The sequence below is a fragment of the Monomorium pharaonis genome, chromosome 3 (genome assembly GCF_013373865.1).
Source record: "Monomorium pharaonis isolate MP-MQ-018 chromosome 3, ASM1337386v2, whole genome shotgun sequence".
NCBI classification, from domain to species: domain Eukaryota; kingdom Metazoa; phylum Arthropoda; class Insecta; order Hymenoptera; family Formicidae; genus Monomorium; species Monomorium pharaonis.
The window spans coordinates 13,920,946-13,942,120 of record NC_050469.1 but is presented as its reverse complement, the minus strand read 5'-3'; the positions used below and the strand labels follow the sequence as shown (position 1 = coordinate 13,942,120).

At 42.2% G+C, this 21,175-nt stretch overlaps 1 protein-coding gene across 1 annotated transcript; it reads left to right on the top strand.

Annotated features, from left to right (window-relative positions):
* The first annotated feature begins 282 nt into the window (after nucleotides 1-282).
* LOC105829762 (probable chitinase 10) lies at nucleotides 283-20,927 on the top strand. The gene is made up of 24 exons (XM_012668835.3): nucleotides 283-4,579; nucleotides 5,807-5,938; nucleotides 6,566-6,900; nucleotides 7,382-7,641; nucleotides 7,730-7,780; nucleotides 7,894-8,519; nucleotides 8,592-8,777; nucleotides 8,988-9,132; nucleotides 9,229-9,573; nucleotides 10,253-10,743; nucleotides 10,816-11,044; nucleotides 11,129-11,317; nucleotides 11,503-11,818; nucleotides 12,307-12,536; nucleotides 13,263-13,648; nucleotides 13,863-14,609; nucleotides 14,856-16,385; nucleotides 16,470-16,655; nucleotides 16,768-17,056; nucleotides 17,239-17,591; nucleotides 17,707-18,144; nucleotides 18,395-18,883; nucleotides 18,962-19,087; nucleotides 19,762-20,927. The coding sequence occupies exons 2-24, from the start codon at nucleotides 5,936-5,938 to the stop codon at nucleotides 19,918-19,920; spliced, it is 8,109 nt and encodes a 2,702-aa protein (XP_012524289.2). The 5' UTR covers nucleotides 283-4,579; nucleotides 5,807-5,935; the 3' UTR covers nucleotides 19,921-20,927.
* Nucleotides 20,928-21,175: the final 248 nt, after the last annotated feature.

The following is a 21,175-nucleotide window of genomic DNA, read 5'->3' as shown; positions in this document are numbered from 1 at the left end:
CGGAATCGCTTCGTCTCGGAGATTCTTCGCGATTTTGTGTATATCGTGTCCCTTTGCATTCATTCTCAGAAAAATTTTTTTTTGTCAAATGCAGCTAATTTTTGTATTTTATTTGTTTATCACAAATTTTGATAAATTTACTTAATAAACATTAAAAGACATGTAGAAATAATATAATACAAGAAATATTGATTTTATGTGTATTTTTAACCGTTTTACAATAATATTAGTATATAAACATTTTAAAAAGATTATTTGATACTTTTTTAATTTTTTTACAAAACATTTATAAATATTACTATAAAAAATTACAGTTTATTCATAAAATACGAATAAAATATAAAAACGTTATATTTTATTTACAATAACATCGTTGTAACAGCATGATATGATTTTATGTTTTTTGAGTGTTATTATATTATTATTATTATTACTTGCGAAATCGTCGAGAGTCAACTCGGGAGTAAACAAGATTTTGCAATGCCAATTAGAGGAACACGCTGCTAATTCGATTTACTTGTGCCTTTTTAGTACCGCGGATTGTTTAATTATCGCCAAATCGTTATCTGTTTCGTAACTTCTGACGTGCCTCTTCGCTCTTTCACGATGATTTACGCGACGTTTCGCACCCGCCACGGTCACTCTCCTCGTCGTCTTCGCAAACCCGTTTGACTCACATTCGCCTCCAGAAGCCGTTTCGTGACTTTAATGCGTGTGAGACGTCTCGCATATCTATGTATGCTGAATAATGTGTACGAATTATATCGCAATGTTCTCAAATGGTGAAAGAGAGAGAGAGAGAGAGAGAGAGAGAGACACACACAGAGTCGTATCTATCATCGCGAGGGTCGCAATCTGTCCACCGCGTGTTAATAGCGTTTCTGTGTAACAACTTGTCGCGAAAAAAAAAAAATCACGAGATAGCAATTCCGTGCGGCGGGATGCACTAATGGCTGATGGACCGATTGTTTTATGATATAACGTTTTGCCCTCTTGAATTTGCGATAACAAACCATCCCCTTTTAACACCGCGCCACTTCTTTGGTCTCGTCCCATTGTTTTTCCATCGGAAAAGAGGACACCATGGCTAGAATGAGCCTCTTTCCATAAACGTACGTGCGAAAGAAGGCTACTTGGCCTTGACGCTAATCGATAATTATGCGAGTGTCTCCGAAGTAATAAATAACTACGAATTTATAAAGTACTTTTTAGCCTTCTCTTTTTATTAGAGGAAGAGACCCCGCGCGGGGCTCACGAGCGATCGCTTAGATCGCCGATTAATCCGTCGTTGATTTATTGGCGCAGCCCTTAATCGCGAGGTACACCACTACTTGTACGATAATACAGCGATTACTTTACGACAGTATAAATATAGATATTTAAATTAGGAGAGAATCAAGTGAGGGGAGGGAGAGAGAGCTCCTTTGAATCCCGATTAAGTCGGCTCGGCGTCACTAATACTTCACCTCGCTTGCTCAAATTAACGGCCGGCGATTACGGATTCCGATTCATAATATTCCATTTTTTTTTTCTTTTCCCGCCTGAGCTTAGGTAACATAAGAAAATTTATATTTCTATGGTATTAACTCTTCTCTCCCCCTTTCCCTCTCTCTTTCTTCTCCGTCCTCATCTCTCTGTTTCGCTAGAGGTGGCATTGAACCCGACGCAACATTTTAAGCGCCTTTATAATCCAGCCTGCTAATCACGCTCGAGGCGGGTATCCGTGCGCTGTATCGAGACGGGAGAATCGAATGTGCCGTGGGTATATGGCATTCAAGCGCACCTACACAGAGACGCGCGGTAATGCAATTAGCCGGCCGGCGACCGCTACGCTCGAATTTGAATACCCGTCCACCGCCCCGGGCCCCCCGGGGGGGGGGGGCCTTTGTTCTCCTGGCAAGCGTTTCTCGTCACCGTCGATCACCGGGCGTTCGCCTCCGCGCATGTATTCAAAGCTTTCTAGTGCCAGGAAAGCCGTGAAGAAAAAGAGGAAGAAAAAGTGGAGAGAGTTAGAGGCTCGCGTCTGCACCGCGTGTTTTCATTCACCATCATTCGACGGACCATCCCATCGTATTCTTTTCTGTGCAATATACGTTGGCGACAGATTCGAGCAAAACATTGGATATAGATTCAAGGGATAGTGCACTAATTGCGCTCTCTGGTCCCTCATCATATCTTCTCATACTCTTGCTCTCTTCCATGGCCGGGGACTTAACATACAGCTAATTATGCTGTGCGCATCGACTTCACTTAATTAGAGGTGGAAAATTGCTGCGTCGCAGGACGCGCTGATCTCGAGATATGCGATGTCCGAAAGTACGATGCAAGGCGACGCAGAAGAAAAACGCGGCCTGCGGACTGTTCTAAAACAAGTTCTATCCCTTTCACTCGCGGCGCACTTTTAAACTTTCCAAGATCCCTCTCTTTTGGCGGGGGAAAAAAAAAAATAAATCGATAAATTGACCAAACCCGCAAGTTCAAGGTGAATCATTGCCCCTCAGGTAGGGTGCCTTATTTTTGGAGGATCCGTCCGTCGAAGATCTGTTCACATTATTGCAAACGTCAGGCATGCAACCTGCGTTTGGATAGTTGTGAAGTACACGACGTCTTCCTCCAGTGGTAATTCGTATTGCTCAACCTGGAAACCCTTGAACCCCTGAACCGCCGCCGTCCGCGCGAGCGAGTAAATTGCTACTTACAGATGAGAAGATATCGCCGACTAATGGATCGCTCGGTAAACCGCGATCAAGCGAACGATATTCCCCAGCTGTACGATTGCGGGACCATAACATATTTCTTGTGGTATGCGATCGATGATGACTCGTTTCGGCAGGGGGTTCCATATCAACGTTGATCATCAAGGACGATGACGAGTCTCCACCAACGTTTCTTCTTCGTCGTAGCTTCTCTCGTCATTAGCTTCCGTCATTCAATAATCAGTGTAATTCTGTAATAAATAAACTGTCCATAATTTTATGGTAGTATTAACCAGATAGCAACGTATCTGCATTATTGCTATGTTGCTCGCGATCATAATATGTGTTGCTATCAGAATTGTAGCAACTGTACTTCTTTAGCAAATTGTAGCAAATTGATGTTTTTGTAGCAACTTGACTGTTTATTGTAGCCAAAAATTGTCTAATTCATGCTGTTGCCATAATAATTTTTTCAATCAAGCAATGCTGCTTGTACATTGCTTCAACGTCAATATATTCGAAATCATTGAAGATAAATGTACGACAAGCATCGCCGTTGAAACAGTTACAGATTTGCGTAATTTTGCTTATAGCCGCGCTTAGTTATCTGGAAATGTGCGATTGCGAAATCAATCACTGTATTCTGATGAGGTTTAAAAAATTATTTATTACGACGCGAGCGAGAGATCACATAATAATGACAGCGTCCCATCTAATATGTAAATTCGCTAGCTTTAAAAATTCGCGACCGTTATCTAATGACAAAAATTCTTTCTAACGTATATGCGTATTCGTATTTTCAATATGGTCCGTTAATATCCTAAAGCAAAGTTTTGAAGATCTTGTATTGTGAAGTTAAGGAATATATAGGATAATAAAATGTATATATAGGATAATAAAAAGAACCGGTTGTTTTTCTAAACAGATTCCTTGACCAGTCTGGAATCGATTTCCTTATCGGGAATGTCTGTAATTTTCGAGTTGTAAAATAACTCGAAATAAACAACAAATGGGCTTTGTCTTTGAAAGAAAAGGTAAACAATAACTCTCTGCAAATCAGTGTCTATTACATTTGTCGTGGAACAAACGCATACAGAAAAGATGCGCGTGTAAATAATGCATGTCTAATTCGTATCCATTATAGTTTATTCAGGAGGGTATTTCGCGGCAGTAGTCGCAAATAAAAAAAAGTCCTTAGATTAAACATTAAGGGCATTGTTGCTAGAGCGTTAATACTCAAAGTAAGTAATTACTCACCAACTGAAGAGGAATAAATTACTATAAGAGAGAATATTATCAGCAGGACCCAGGACTTCCTCGGCGAGTCCTCGCGCGGGGGTTCATCGCTCGCCGTCGCCGGCGGACCTGTGACCACCTGAGGGAAAAAGCGATCCAAATCAATGGACTGAGATTTCGAAGTTGGGCCAGATCTCGACCCGGGGCGTGTATACGCGGGAGAATGAGAAGTCATGCTCCTCTCGTGGTCAAGGTCGTCGCAGAGCGGGGGCTTAGGCAGGCAGGATGGCGGGGCCATCCTCCTTGGATGGAGGAGTAGGTATATATGGACGTCCTCGCGCGTCCGGAATACCAGATTGTTGGCCCTCCCCGCCGTTCTCGGTGGTGTCTTTTAAAATTCATCGCGCGCACACCTCCCGAGGAGACCCCGGCGGGCCCCGTTTCCGTGCGGTTAGATCGCGCGCCGCGAACGGACAAGTGCTTCATCGAGCCATCCTGTCAGTGACAGTTCATACGCATCGGTGCCGCGGAAGAGAAATCAGGAAGGTCCGTTTGTAACACACCTAACGTCGATTCGCGATCGCGGCGAAAAAGTTTCCCGAGGTTACCCGAGCTCCGAAGACGGGAAACTGGCAAGACCTGGTGGTGTAAGAGATCATAGAGTATTGTGAAATATATTATGTTTAGCGACAGGTAGATCATATAAATTTTCCCTGGGGCGAAAAGCGCGAAGAGTGGCAAATTTCGCCGTTTTCTTCATTGATAAAAATTTTCCATCCGGGAGAAAAGGTTACACGATCGCTACGCGGAATCTGATAATTTCTCTAATGACTATATTAATTTTAACACTTTTAATAACGCGATTAAATGACGCAGTTTAATCGTCGGCTCGTTAAGATCTAGATTGCATCGAACTTTTATTTTAAATCGATATTTTTTTTACGTTTCATAAAAATTGCATGGGATAAATTACACGAGATAAATGTTTTGACCTCCGGAAAGAGAAACAGAGATGATCGCGAGGAATGCGTTTGATAAAAATAACACAGCAAAGCCGCTAATCATTGAACGCGTCATTATGTGCTTTAACGATGCAAACTCATTAAACGAATGCACATAAGGAAAACAGCTTGGTTGGAACTCGGTAAATTAAACAGCTTGTATCACTTTTCCATTAATAATTTATTTCATTTTAACGCAAAAACTTAGAAACCATCACTTCCTCTAATTTCTGCAAAAACCGCATCATTAATCAATTCAATATTAACGCTTTGTCGTATTTTTTAGCGCGAGAATATTGTCAAGAAGATTCATTAATATTTCAATCATTTCTTAACGGTATCCAAAATAATCGGATAGAAAGAACTTAATTCTTGCGTCTGTAGACTCTTTGCAAAAGTACATCGGAATTTCGCGCGATATACCATCGTTCGTATCGCATGTCTCATCTTCCTTCGACGAGGCCCGCATTTTTAATAGACGGTACATGAGCGGCATCGACTTGCGTTCTTCTATGGCGATCATTCCGCCACAAACCGTCCGTCAAACAACGAAAATTAAACGGTCAGTTCATACTCACGGGGAGACATAATATAAAAAACGAAGTAACACAAGTTATAGTAAGAAAAAGTTCGAGAAGCGTATAAGGGTTGAGCTATAATTTATTGAGCTACTTCGGCTTTCAGCGCATTTACGTATACACCTTCGTTAATCGTCGCAGCGTACTGTATCCAACTCCGCGTGAAAGAACGTGGTTGCAAGACCGCACGAGGACGGAACGTTTTAACCCTCGCCGTCCGGCTCTTCCTTTCGACCGTTAAGTATCCTCGAGTAGAGCCATCGAGACTACACCTTCTCTTATTTCTTATTTTCAGGCGGTGTAAATTCGTCAACATCGCTTCTTAGAGATCACAATATTTGCCACGGCCAAATGCTGTAAAGCTTCGAAAGAGGAAGAAAAAGGATCTTCGAAAAAGCTACCACTCCAAACAATACAAATATCAATGGTAAATATCTTGTTTCGTGTAAACATTCGGCGAAAACGTATTTATTTTGAGGAAAGCACAGGCAGAAATTTACATTTTCGCGTTCTGTATACCTCATAAATATTCTAAACGGGATCGGTTAGTCTCGTTATTGAATTGGTTGCGTGCCGCATAAGTAATTCCCGGCCATTGACGGGCCTAACTGGAAATCGCGATAAATAAGACACGCGCGCGGTGGAAAAGGAGCAACGAGGCTGTACGCGACAAGTGGACGAGAGTCTCCGCCACCTCCAAGGCCGTCTTTTTCCCTTTTTCGATTCCTCGCGCTCGTCGTTGGAAGCCGCGCGGGACCGTCATCCCGATATCCGCGGAAGGCGCGAGTAAACAAACCAACGTATAGGTACGTACATACGTGCTTCAGCGCGAAATGCATTCCGACGTGTATCGCACTGCCTTTCACGCTCTAGCCGAGTACGTCTAGCCAAGTACAAGTCAAACCGGCCTCCGCCCTTTGGAGATAACGCGTAAAAAGCGCGTTTCAAACATTTCGCAGAAAGATTCTCTCTCTCTCTCTCTTTCCCTTTGCAAGCAGGTTCTCGCGAGGAGGGACGCGCGTTTAAAAAGTGTCAATGCGATTTGTCATTTCAGCGAGCCATGGCCGCTTGGATTATCTTGACCTGGCTGGTGGGTTTATCGTTGGCCGTTCCTTCTAATCGAGTACCGGTCCGGGAGATCCAGCCTCCCCCGCCGCCATGGGACCATCAGCATCAGCGGCAGCGGCAGCCACACAGGTCTCTTCCCACCTTCCGGAGAGACGCCGTCGAAAGCTCGCCGGTCCTGCCGACCTCCGGCCGCCTGTCGAATGATTTAGATTACGATGAGTTCGGCTCGCACAGGTATCCCCTGCGCGACGCGGTCGAATCTCTGCCGGCCAACGTGCTGAACGTTAAGCCGAATCCGACATTCCTAAACGACTTCGAGAGGTGACTGCCCGAAGAATATTTAGTATTCACGCACTCCGACGCTTCAACGCTTCACACTTCTCGTATCGTAAACAATTCGCAACGAGTCGCATATTGGTATCAAATTGCATAAGGGAATCTGAAAGAGCCTTCCATATTTTTTTTTTCTTGATATTCCTTTCGATATTTTCAACGGGATATTTTTTTTTTTTCGAATCTTAAAATTAATTTTTTAATAATGACTATTGCATTCAAAGTTAAATTATTTTCTCAATCTAATTGAGATTCCGCAGAATTTTTAGTAAAAAATGGCGATACGAGAATTGAAAAATTTAAATTTATTGAAAAGCTGATAAAGTATAATTTAATTAATGATTTTACTTTATTTTTATTTAATATGCAAAAATTTTATACAATACTTATCATTAAATTTAATAATATTATAACATTAAATTTTATATATATATAAAATTGTACAAGAAATAATGGATTATGTTCACAGCGACAGCAGAAGATTGCCGTTGAGAGACGCGGTGGAGCATCGCGAGGCGCCATTTTTCGGCGTCGATTTGGATCACGAGTCGATCTGGATCGAGCCCGTGGCACCGCCGACCTTGCGAAGAACGCAGCAGATTCTCGAACCCAAAATAGTCTGCCGCTTCAACTCCGATGCCGTTCACAGACCGGAACCGTTCTCCTTGTATCCGCAAAATGTGCCGGACTACAAGTGCACCCATCTGGTATACTCCAAAGCTATCATCGGTAACCGATTTGTCGTAGAAGTATACGCTACTTGTTTGCATTTATGTTATCTTAATTATTAACTTTATTATTTTGTCACCTGTTATAGACAGAAAAGATTCCGTTGTTCCCGGCGATCCAGAGTATGATCGAGTTAAAGGTATATCATATAATAATATAAAAATATTAGAAGTATTTAACAGAGACTATTCTTTAGAAAGGTGTTAGATTATTTGACGTTCGATATTATTAACTTTTATCGTTTCCTATTAGGCGGATACAACGCTGCCACAGGATTACGTTTGAAGGACCCAGCGCTCCGTGTGCTGATATCCATCCAGCCGAATCGACATCGCAGCCTGGTTATTCAACGAAACGCCAATCTCTCGACCAACTTTCCGTTACGGGAATCTATTCTCAAATTTCTCGAGGAATACCGCTTCGACGGCGTCGAGCTCGATTGGCCGACCGCCGCCTCGGACTGGCCGCAATTTAAGATTCTGCTGAAGTTGATCGGTGCCCCGTTAGCCAAAAAGGGATACACTCTCGCGGTAGCGCTGAAACCGGAGGATCCCGTGGATTCGGAACTCGTGTCGATCGTCGATTTGATAATCCTGAAAAGCTGGCGGGACGTTCAGTCGGCTTGTTCCACTTGCGAAAGAACGGAGCGCCACGTTCTTCATCCCGGCCCCTTGAGCTTCATCGTGCGAAACGCAAGCAAGTGGATCGAGCAGGTCAGCGCCGAGCAACGATCGAAGATTGTCCTCGCCATCCCGATTTTTGGTCAGGGTTACACCCTGAAGTTCAGTAATCGCACCGACGTCGGTGCGCCCGCTCAGGAACCGGGCAAAGAGGGTGCTTACACTAAATGGCGAGATGGAAAATTGGCTTATTACGAGGTGAAGTAACGATAGGAGACTTAGAAAATATTTGTTTGGAAGAACCAATTAACGGACAGACGTTCTCCGTAGGTGTGCGAGAAACTGGAAAGAGGTTTATGGATCTCTGGTAGGGACGAGGAAGGACCGTACGTGAAGCAGGGCGATCAGTGGATCGGTTATGATGATCCTATATCGGTTAAGATTAAAACGGCGTTCGTCCGGGCGATGGGACTCGGCGGGGTTTCACTGTGGTCACTGGATCTAGACGACTTTCAGGTAATTAACAGTTTCAGACTTATTTCTGATTCTTAATAGGTCTCGTTAAAATTTTCGTAGATTTTGATATCGCAGCATAGTTGGGAAAAGCGTATTAAAATTGGAAGATTGATAAAGGAAAGATTTTCCATTATATGTTTTTATTATTGACGACAATAGTATTGGACTGTTTGAAATCCACGTTATTTAACATGAATATGAATTCCGTAGGGTATCTGCGGAAATCCTTGGCCGATGCTGAACGCCGCAGCGCGATCCTTAGGATATTACGAAAATGCTCCAGCAAAGAAATGTCCGAAGGACGGTCTCTTCAGGGACCCAGAAAACTGTTCTGCGTTTTATGCCTGCGTCAAAGGTAGCGCTCGCTATCAAATTAAACAGAAATCGCTAAAATTTATTCGTCATAAATAAATTATAAAATTCCCATGCGTTTCTTTTTTTTCCTCATCAGGAGTGCAGCATCATCGTCACTGCGGGCACGGTCGATTCTTTGATCTGACGGAGAGGCAATGTGTGAGGGCCACCGCGGCGGGGACACTAGAGATCTGCAAGCCCAGTGTTTCCGATAAAATCGTCGGCCAAAATACAACATCGTCGAAAAAGAAATTAAAGCAGACCGGTCCGCGCGTGGCATGTTACATGACATCCTGGGCACTCTATCGCAAAGGAGACGGCAAATTCGTGCCGGAACACCTGGACTCGAGTCTCTGCACCGATATTATCTACGCCTTTGCGGGATTGAATCCAGAGACGCTGTTGACTCAACCGTTCGACCCTTGGGCCGACATCGAAAATAGTGAGCATGATAATTCAATTGCCAAGCATTTGAAAAAGTTAAAGAAAACTAGAGACTAGATTAATTCGCAACTTGAAAAGGTCTATTTTGGACGTTACATCTGAAACGTTATACGAGGGTAGTCCCAGAAGCACCTGACGTATAAATGGCGATTGTTGTTTAAAAAAAAATTACTATGATAGAAAGTACTAACCTTGGCTACGGTCCACGCTACAAACGTTTCGAAGCATTCTTTGATTGGTCAATTCGTAAAATTCTTTGCTTCAATTGGTCAATCAAACGCTTTGAAGCATTTGTAGCGTCAAGTGGACCGCAGCCCTTATAAAGCTTAAGTGTGAAGTTTGAAGACGTTACTTAGTATTTGTTCGGCAGCCATCAATAGTGAACTCTCTCAGTGAATTTGGAAACATGGAAAAAATTAGTCATTGTTATGTGATACAATATTTTCATTTGAAAGGTCTCAGTCTAACCAATATCAAAACTGAGTTAGATTCTACTCTGGGGGAGTGTGCTCCTTCGTTTAAAACAGTAAAATATTGAGTGGCAGAGTTTAAACGAGGTCGTACGAGCTGCCAAGACGAACCTACTTATCAAAGATAAATTTTGCAATTATTTGTTCTTATTTTGAAATTAATTTTTTGTTTAAGAAACAATTGAATTCCCGAATAACTCATTCCAGACTTGTACCAGCGAGTAACCTCGATCAAAGAGTCGAGAATATTACTGGCATTAGGTGGGTGGACCGATAGTTCCGGCGATAAATATTCCCGATTGATCAGTAGCGGCGTCGCACGTCGTAAGTTCATCATTTCCACGGTGAACTTCCTGAAGAAGCATAATTTCGACGGTCTGTCACTCGAATGGAGCTACCCCAAGTGCTGGCAGAGTGACTGCAAGAAAGGCCCGGATTCCGACAAGCCAAACTTCACTAAGCTGGTGCGGGAATTGAGAGAGGAGTTCAACAGGCAGGATCCACCCCTTCTCTTGGCCGTTGCCCTGTCGGGGTACAAAGAGGTCATCGACCAGGCGTACGAAGTGCGCGAAATCTCGCAGACTGTCGATTTCATGTCGGTCATGACGTATGATTATCACGGAGCGTGGGAATCCAAGCTGGCACACATAGCACCCTTGTTCGGGTTACCAACCGACAGCAAATATTATTACAACGTCGTAAGTTTGAATTCGCGCAAAAGTGCTTTTAACGCGAATTTGTAAGATGTAATACGTTCGATAATATTGCAGAATTTTACCATGAACTATCTCGTGGGTCTTGGCGCTGAGAAATCCAAGCTTCTAGTCGGTATCCCGCTATATGGACAGTCTTATCGACTCTCGAAGCCGAGCCAAGCCGATCTGGGTGATCCCACGACCGGCCCCGGCAAGCCAGGAGAATTCACCAAGCAACCTGGAATGTTGGCGTATTATGAAATCTGCGAGAGAATCAAGCAACGCAAATGGAAAGTAGGAGTTGGTAAGCAATTGTACATGATATCTCACATACTATATTACATTCGCACAAAAAATATGCATACTTATTAAATCTAAAAAACTTTAGGTCCAAGTGCTTACTTTGAGGACCAGTGGGTAGGTTACGAGGATCGAGAGAGTGTTTACGCTAAGGGCAAATACATCATAGGAAATGGCTTTGGTGGAGCTACAATGTGGACCGTCGACCTAGACGATTTTCAGAATTTTTGCTGTTTAGAATCGTATCCTCTATTGAAAACCATAAATCGTGCTCTAGGTGCGTGTTATATTATTTTTATTGATACTATATTTATATTAATACTTTTTTTATATATATAATAATAAGCTATAATTATCTTTTATCTTATTTGTTGTAATATTTTCATTATTACGCATATTATTGTCTTAATGTTTTATTTGATGTCTTAAATAGTTTTGACACATAATTATTCCAATTAAAAGGTCGCTTGTCGATTCCCATTTCGGAAAGCTGCGAACGTCCACCGCAACCAGTGACACCTCAAGCACCGACCCTAACTACTCACAGTGACGCCGCGGACGGCAATCCTCAACCTACCACGCCAATGACAACGTCTACCACGTGGCCCACGTGGACGGAACGACCGAGCAGCACCACGACTCAACAGACGACCAGAACCACGTGGCCCACGTGGACCTGGACCAGCCAGAAACCCAGCAAAGTTCCAGAAAGTGTAACAAAGCCTACCACAACTCAAAAACCAAGTATAGCGCCTAGCAGCACTACGACTACATCGAGGTAAAAAAAAAAATATTAGAAATAAATTATTGCTTGTCTCTTTATATTACAGTTTTTCATTTTTAAATAAAAAAAAAATCCGAGGCAAACGACAATGTTCAGCATTTATATATTGCCACATAAGATTTGCATAATGTATATCTTAATTATATTACAATTATGCTTCAGCTCGTTTGAAAGCCTTGGTGAAAATTTTTCTTAAAATTTTTATACGAATTGAAACTTTTCAAAAATTTATTTTAAAAATTTACATTTTTTCCGAATTTTTTATAGATATAAATTCTAAAATGTTCTAAGATTCTATAAAAGAATTTGATAAAAGATATGGATTTTATCAATATTCTTGAATTTCTTAAAAGTGTATAAAAATTGGTATAAAAAATGTAAAAAAATTTTCGACATGAAGAATTCAATATTGAAAAATTTGACTTAAAAGTCCTTGTAAACATGCATTTTCTTATTTACACAAAGTTTTAAATTTTGTCCAGTTCTTGTCACGGAATTTCGACTGACTGTGCGACGCAAGAACCGATTGCTACCAGGCCGGAAACAAATTGTACTAGTGGCGAGTATTACAGGGATCCTGCAAATTGCGAAAATTATTATAGATGTGTCCGCGGCGAATTGAAGCGCGAACAATGTGCACCAGGATTACACTGGGACGCGAAACGACAACTGTGCGACTGGCCATCGGCAGCGAAATGTCAAGCAACAACTGGTAAGATTATCAATTTGCATTAATCGGATGTGCTAATTCTTGATCAATCTCTCTTCTCTCTTTCTCTCTCTCTCTCTCTCTCTCTTTCTTTCTCTCTTCTCTACCTTTTCCTCCTTTTATATTTGTCAGAGAAACGGTCCATGGTTATACGACTTAAAACGATCAGACGAAGCAATGACGAGTAATAATCGGTGCACAAATTGGCCGTTTGATACGAAATCGCACGCGACGATCGATCGTCACGGAACGTGAATCACATCTTTGTGAGGCTGATAGCATCAACCCATTGAGATTAACGAGAAAATTATCGCAGTGACATTGGACTCTTTATTAATCCATAAAAATTATTTCGATAAGCGAGCACGTGGATAAACGTGGCCACAAACCTGTTTGCGTATGCAAATAACGTCGCGTATACTCATATCTTCTCCATTCAACTATCGCCTCTGGCTAAAGAACGTTCTTGCATCCTCTCCCTTTGCTATCCGCCGCAAAGCAAAGTCGCTGGGATTGGCAAGGGTACAAGTAACTCCGACTCGTTCACTCAGGTTGCGTCTGCGAAAACCATGGCCTTCCTATTTCAACATCTCTACACGATATTAATTCTTTTTCTTCTAAACTGCGTCACACAGCAGAAAGCGCATAACATTTCTTTCCAAGGTGCTGATCTTAACGTTATCGTATAGAATACAACTTGCTTTTTATGAATTCTCACCTCTTTTTCAGATTCGACCTTAACAACAAACAATCCTTCATGGAGCTCAACAAAGAGGCCATTCACTACAACTGTCAAAGTTACCAGACCGTCAACGACAACGACGACGACGACGACGACGATAGCGACCACAAAACTCACTACGTCGAAACCTGCTGTTTCTGTGGAACCGACGCAAAAACCGCAAAAACCATGTGAACACGGACAATATTATCCCTATCCAAATTCGTGCACGAGTTTCCTGGTTTGCGTGAATGGCAACCTCGTCTCGCAGCAATGCGGTCCAGGCTTGAATTGGAACACTGAGAAAAATATGTGCGATTGGGCCTTCAAAAGCCCATGCACTGAGAAACCTCACAAGAACGCTCTGCTCGTGGACAAGGATACCGCTCCAGCCGTAAGTAATAATATAAATAAATAAATATACAATAGTCCTCGACGCTATTTCAATGTTAATATATACCGCTATTAACATAAACATTCTTAGTGACGTGTCACGGCATCGCATCTTCTCCACTGTATATCCGGCTCATTCTTCATTAATTCGTCCGTTTATCTCATGGCAGATCGATAATTGATATTGATAAGTATCATTATCATAATTACTTTAGGCCTGCGCTTCCGGCAGCTACAGCGGCGTACCGGGTGATTGCACAAGCTACCAGGCGTGTCTTTGGGGCCGTCAAGAGGTGTTCAGTTGCGCGCCGGGTTTGCACTTTAACAGTGAGACCCGCATCTGCGATTGGCCGTCCCGGGCGAAATGTATGGATGACGACGGCGATAAGGAAATCACCACGCAGCCGACAGCAACGATCACATCCTCCTCTCGACCATCAGTTTCGCAGAAACCGACCACTCAACCGACATTTACCACGGAAAGAGCCCCAACTACGTCGACCACAAGTAAACCTACGTCGACTTTGCCTCCGGCGATTATAGACCCCGACAAGGTGTCTCCGCTTTCCGGATACTACAAGGTCGTGTGTTATTTCACCAATTGGGCCTGGTACCGACGTGGAATCGGCCGTTACTTGCCGGAACACATCGATCACACCCTGTGCACGCATATCGTTTACGGATTCGCGGTGCTCGATTATTCGGAGCTGGTGATCAAGGCGCACGATTCCTGGGCAGACTACGACAATCGTTTCTACGAGCGAGTGGTAGCGTACAAAAAGCGAGGTCTTAAGGTGCTTCTCGCGCTAGGTGGGTGGAACGACTCGGCCGGCGACAAATACAGCAGACTTGTGAACAGCCCATCCGCTAGGAAGAAGTTCATTGCTCATGCTATTCAATTTATCGAAAAATACGGTTTTGACGGATTGGACTTGGATTGGGAGTATCCCGTTTGCTGGCAGGTGAGTTTGTTTCTTTTTCATTTGATAATATTAAGCAATAACATTTCAATTTTTGTTTATCATTATTTTCGTACGTGTTACCCTTTTTTATTGTACTCTGAAAATAATTGAAGTAATGTTTACCTAAATATAAAATTTATTGTTTACACATTATTATTTCAAGTTTTGTTTTTTTTGTACGTGATCTATATAAATTGTTTATGATCTTTATTTATTATTAATTTTTTTCCAAAATTTGGATAACAGGTGAATTGCAATAAGGGCCCAGATTCGGATAAAGAAAGCTTTGCAACCCTGTTGCGGGAATTAAGCGCTGAATTCAAGCCAAAGGGTTTGCTCCTCTCGGCAGCGGTCTCACCGAGTAAGAAAGTAATCGACAAAGGTTACGATGTGCCGGCATTGGCCAAGTATCTGGATTGGATCTCCGTCATGGCCTACGATTATCACGGACAATGGGATAAACGAACTGGTCACGTTGCGCCTTTGTATTATCACCCGGACGACGAGTTCTACTACTTCAACGGTAATTATTCAATCAATTATTGGATCTCGAAGGGCGCGCCACCCAGAAGCATTGTCATGGGTATGCCGTTGTACGGACAATCCTTCACAATCAACGATCCAAAAGCTGGGACTGGTCTGAATTCTCCGGCGAGTGCCGGTAATGCTGGAGAGTTCACCAGAGCTGCTGGTTTTCTATCTTACTACGAGATTTGCGATCGAGTGCGTAATCGCGGTTGGACGGTGGTGCAGGATCCCGAAGGTAGAATGGGTCCTTACGCCTACAAGGGCAGTCAATGGGTCAGCTTCGACGATGCAAAAATGATCAGGCGAAAAGCGCAGTTTGTGCGCGACATGGGTCTGGGCGGTGGTATGGTGTGGGCCCTGGATCTGGACGATTTCCGCGGACGATGTAACGAGGGTGCCCATCCATTAATGCACACAATCCAGCAAGTGCTGGCGGAACCAGCGAATGGGCGCGACAAGCCCCTCAAGCCTGTGTCGCCACCGGCACCGCCACCGACAACGTTGACTGTCAAGCCTACGCAAGCGATACGGCCGACTACTACAGTGGACCGCGTTACGCATGACAGTCCCAAGAGTGATGAGTTTAAAATGATCTGCTATTTTACTAATTGGGCCTGGTATCGGCAGGAGGGCGGCAAATTCGTGCCGGAGGATATAGATCCCGATCTCTGCACTCACGTGCTTTACGGATTTTCCGTGCTCGACGGTAGCAGTTTAACGATAAAATCCCACGATCCCTGGGCCGACATAGATAACAAGTTTTACGAGAGAGTGGCGGCGTTTAAAGCAAAAGGTCTGAAGGTACTGATGGCGCTAGGCGGTTGGAATGATTCGGCCGGTGACAAGTACAGCAAACTGGTGAATTCGCCGTCGGCCAGGCGAAGATTCATCTCGCAAGTTCTCGTTTTCCTCGAGAAGTACGGTTTTGAGGGCCTCGATCTCGATTGGGAGTATCCGGTGTGCTGGCAAGTGGATTGCAACAAAGGTCCAGAATCTGACAAGCGAAGCTTCGCTGAGCTGGTGAAAGAGTTGAGCGATGAATTTAAGCCACGAGGATTGCTTCTTTCTGCGGCCGTCTCGCCGAGTAAAAGGGTGATTGACGCGGGATACGACGTTCCCGTTTTATCTAAGTACCTGGACTGGATATCTGTGATGACGTACGATTTCCATGGTCAATGGGACAAGAAGACCGGCCACGTAGCACCATTGTATCATCTTCCGAACGACTGGGAACCGACATTTAATGCCGTAAGCTTTTTCAAAGATTATTTTCCAGGAAAATTAATAATAACTTTGAAAGTTATAAAAATGTTTGATTCTCTTTTTTATTAGAACTTTTCAATTCATTATTGGATAGAAAAGGGTGCAAATCCGAAAAAGTTAATTATGGGCGCCCCATTGTACGGACAATCATTTTCACTCGCGGAGAGACAAGTACACGGATTAAATGCGCCAACTTACGGTGGCGGCGAGGCTGGGGAAGCGACTAGAGCAAGAGGTTTCTTGTCATATTACGAGGTCAGTTCGGTATTAAAATTTAACACTAATAAAAGTATAAATAAAAGCGTTAAACAAGTTTCTAATAAAGAAATATAATTTACCCTAAACCTACCTTTTCGTTTTATGACAGATATGTGAAAGAACATTGAAAAAGGGATGGACAGTTATTCAGGATAAAGAGAGAAGAATTGGTCCTTATGCCTACAAAGGTGACCAGTGGGTGAGTTTCGATGACGCTCAACAAATCAAACTGAAGGCAGAACTGATCAAAAAACTTGGTCTCGGCGGTGGTATGGTTTGGGCCTTGGATCTAGACGACTTCAAGAACAGATGCGGCTGCGAGCCTAGTCCGCTATTGAGGACAATGAATCGAGTTTTGAGAAACTATCCGAAGGGTCCGCTGTGTCCTATTACGGAAGGTATAAATCTATTAATATAATTTTCAAAACAAACTATATCTCAAACTGACTTATACTGTATCGTATATAGAAAAATACATATCGCTTGGGTTCCATATATTGAAAAATGTGTGATATTAATATTCTGTATGTATTCGTATGACTCTTTTCACATTTTTGATATCATTTTTTATAATCAATAGGTACAAACACGATTGTAATCGACGTCAGCCAAGCCGATATCGAATCTACAACTGTCACCGAACGTCCAATATATGAACCCACTACATCAGAAAAACCAATATATATTCCACCATCAATTCCGATAACGACGACTGAATCAGATATTGACGATACCATCGAAATCGAAGCCAGCCCGCCACCTGCAGCGGACTGCGGAGGACATTTATTCATACCGCACAAGGACGACTGCACCAAATATTATCTGTGCAACTTCGGTAAGATCTCGGAACAGTCCTGTCCACCTGGACTCTACTGGAATGAAGACCGATGCGACTGGCCGGAGAACACCAAGTGCAGGAATGCTCAACGTCAAGTACGTATCGCGATGAATAAAAGTCGAATCTTTGATCAGCGGGTCATTTTAATACAAGTATGAAGCACATTGCAAACAAAAAAAAATCGCGAAATTTATTCTGTTGATTTCGTAGAGCAGTCTATCGCCGAAACTTAGAGTCGCCAGGGATGTAAAAAATGAGAAGAAGGTGGTTTGTTACTATACGAATTGGGCTTGGAGGCGGACAAGCTTCGGTAGCTTCACTCCCGAGGACATCGACGGGCAGCTCTGCACACACATCGTATATGCTTTTGCTACACTGGACGCAGAAACGTTTCTCTTGAACATCGATGATTCCGCTGAGGTCTACAGGAGATTTCTCAACAAAACGGCGGAAATTAAAAGAAAAAACGGGGTTAAAGTGTTGCTCGGTCTAGGTGGGTGGAACGACTCAAAGGACGACAAGTACAGCAGACTGGCCAACAGTTCGCAATCGACTAGAAAAAGTTTCGCTGAATATGTCGTAAGGATCATCGAGCAGTACGAATTCGATGGACTGGATCTTGATTGGGAATTTCCTGTTTGCTGGCAGGTAAACTGAAATAACGTCTCTTCTTTTCGGAACAATTATATTTTTTTAATGTAAAATAACAGAGATGTTTAGGAACATTTAAATAAGGCATTTTTGATTTAGAAAAAGATCAGGCAAAAAAGATATTTTAATATGTATGCTGAACAAGAAATTAAAAATTGTACTTTTTTAAGCTGTTTATCAATAAATTTCAAATAAAAGATTAAAGAGGCTAATCATAGGAACCAATTAAAAACCAAATGTCGGACAGGGCGATTGTAGCCGCGGTCCTCAGCAGGACAGCGAAAACTTCGTCGGACTTCTCGAAGATCTCAGCGAAGCGTTAAGGTCTAGAGAACTCCTGTTATCCATCGCGGTCTCGGCCAGCAAGATCGTCGTCGACCGGGGCTACGTCAACATCCCGCTCATAGCACAATACGTCGATTGGATCAACGTGGTGACGTATGACTATCACTCTGGCTGGGGAAGCGAAACCGGCCACGTCGCACCGCTCTACCGTCACCCCAACGACATCAGCCCATTCCTGAACGCGAACTTCTCCGTGAGGTACTGGATCAGCAAGGGTGTACCGGCCGAAATGATCGTCATGGGCATACCCACCTACGGGTCAAGCTTCACCTTGTCCGAGGAATCGCAGAATCAGGTTGGGCTTTCGCAGCCGGGCTTCCGGTCGAAAGCATCTGGACCCGGAGAACCTGGAAAGTTGACGAAATCAGCTGGTTTCCTAGCTTATCACGAGGTAAGAGCGAGCGACTATGTATAAATCAAATCGCGACAATACGCGTTAAATATTTCACTCTTTAATATCGCTATGCAGATATGCGATAACGTGAAGAATGACGGCTGGTCCGTGACGAAGGATCCAAAGGGTCGCGTGGGACCATACGCGTCGAAACATGATCAATGGGTCAGCTACGACGATGTATCCAATGTAGCGAAAAAGGTATATATGTAACCCATACATAAGAATCACATTGTTATTTGCGTTCAGACGTATACAACGTACGCTTCATCTGTGTAACAAACGATTTGTACAAACGCGTGATTCATTCTGTACACGCAATCGTAAACTCGTAACAATCAAGAATACAACTTGGTAATTTTGCAATCTTGAAACATTGGCATTCAAGAACTCTCATTCGCTTAACCGTATTTGTTTATTTGAATAAATTGATATTTGTTAATTAAACTAAATTGAAATTAATAGTTACATTAAATTAAAAGTTACATAAACAAAAAACTCAGTTAAAAGTTACGCTAAAATTAAATTAAATCAAAAGTTTATTTTGAAAAGTATTATTTATATGAAATTAGAAAGCTGTAATTTTAATTTGTAAAGTCAGGTTACTCTAAACTTTATAACATGGGTCATTAAATAAATTTAATATTTTATTTATAAATGAAACTTATATGAAATAACAGAAATATTCTTTATCTAAAAATTTTTTTTGTTTACATAGATAAATTTACATAGATAAACTTGGAAAGAAAGTTAATAACTCAAAATTTGTGTGTTTTAATAATAACTAGTGTAAAGTTGAAAATTAATTTATTTGACAATTATTATTTAACTTTTAACTTCTTAACTACTTGTTCATTTCTATTATTTATTCTCAGGCTGAACTGATAAAGGAGCTGAATCTCGGCGGCGGAATGATCTGGTCCATGGACCTGGACGACTTCAAGGGCCTGTGCGAATGCGGAAGGTATCCACTCCTGACGGCACTGAATCGCGGACTCGGAAAAGGGCACGGTCACCCGACAGATTGCACTTGAACTGCGAAAATTGCAATGCAAACGAAAGGACGATAACGCGTGCGTTCGAGTCTTCTTATCGCTCATATGAACTCGACTCTTTATTCGGCAACGCAATTTTATTTCTTATCTTTATGTATTTGCCATCGCGGCCAAATCTCTCTTATCAACGCTCTTTTTCGCTAAATATATAAATATTACAATTTAATAATTTAGTTAGTTTAGTTGAAAAAACGACGTACGAGGATCGGCTGCTCTTCCGTTCGATTGTTATACCAGAGATATCTTAAACTCTTCTGCCGAGTAAAGAGTTAACATGAAATATATCGTTAAGTTACGCAAATTGCTCAATACAGATAAAAGATATTGCATTTACAACAAACGCCTTCTGTAAAAGCAACATAGGAATGCTGCGAATAGTATCATCTCGAGTGTGTCATCTTATCGATGATCGTGCGCTTCTTCCATCCAGAGACTGTATTAACACAGGTGATACGTTAGACTCCATTGTATGTCGTTCAATCATCCATCATAATATGGATAAAGCAAACGAAATAGCGCCAGTGGCTCACTGGAAATTTTCGATCGATTATGTAAGATTCTCGCGCGACGTTTAAATCGGATAAAAATTTTTCGCGTTAGATAAGATACTTTAATACCATTATACGGCATACGAATGTTTTAATAATGCGACAATATATTACGACACTCTTCCGGATGACGTGAATGAAAGCTTTGTGAAGTAGGAGAGAAGGAAAAGCGAGAGAGAAAGCAATATTCGTATGCATCACGAACAAAGTTTCCTTCTGTGCGCGTGTGTGTGTGTGTGTGCTTTTATGTCATCTGTGAAGATTAGGATTCTCGTTCTAGCGTAAATGTTTTGTAATTAATCCTGCCATATGCATTTATCAAGAATATGACTGTCGAAGTAAGTAAGAATAATTAAGATTAAAGTAAGATAAATTATCTATGACTGCTGCAATGTTTATAAACATATTGCTGAATCAATAAATCATTGTACCAAAATATGAGTACGATTGCATACTTGTTGAACTAATGCTCGCAAATGTCCACAATACTCGCACGTAACGTCGGCCATGATTGAAGTAAGTGAAGCGAAGTAGAACAAATCTGCAAGCAAAGGAGAGAAAAAAAAGAGAACTGAACAGTTTTCCATTTAAAGTTGCAAAAAATTGCGTGATGAATCGTATTATTGGTTATAGTAAACAAAAATTTGAATATTCCTTATTGCGCAATATCAAATATGTTGATATCA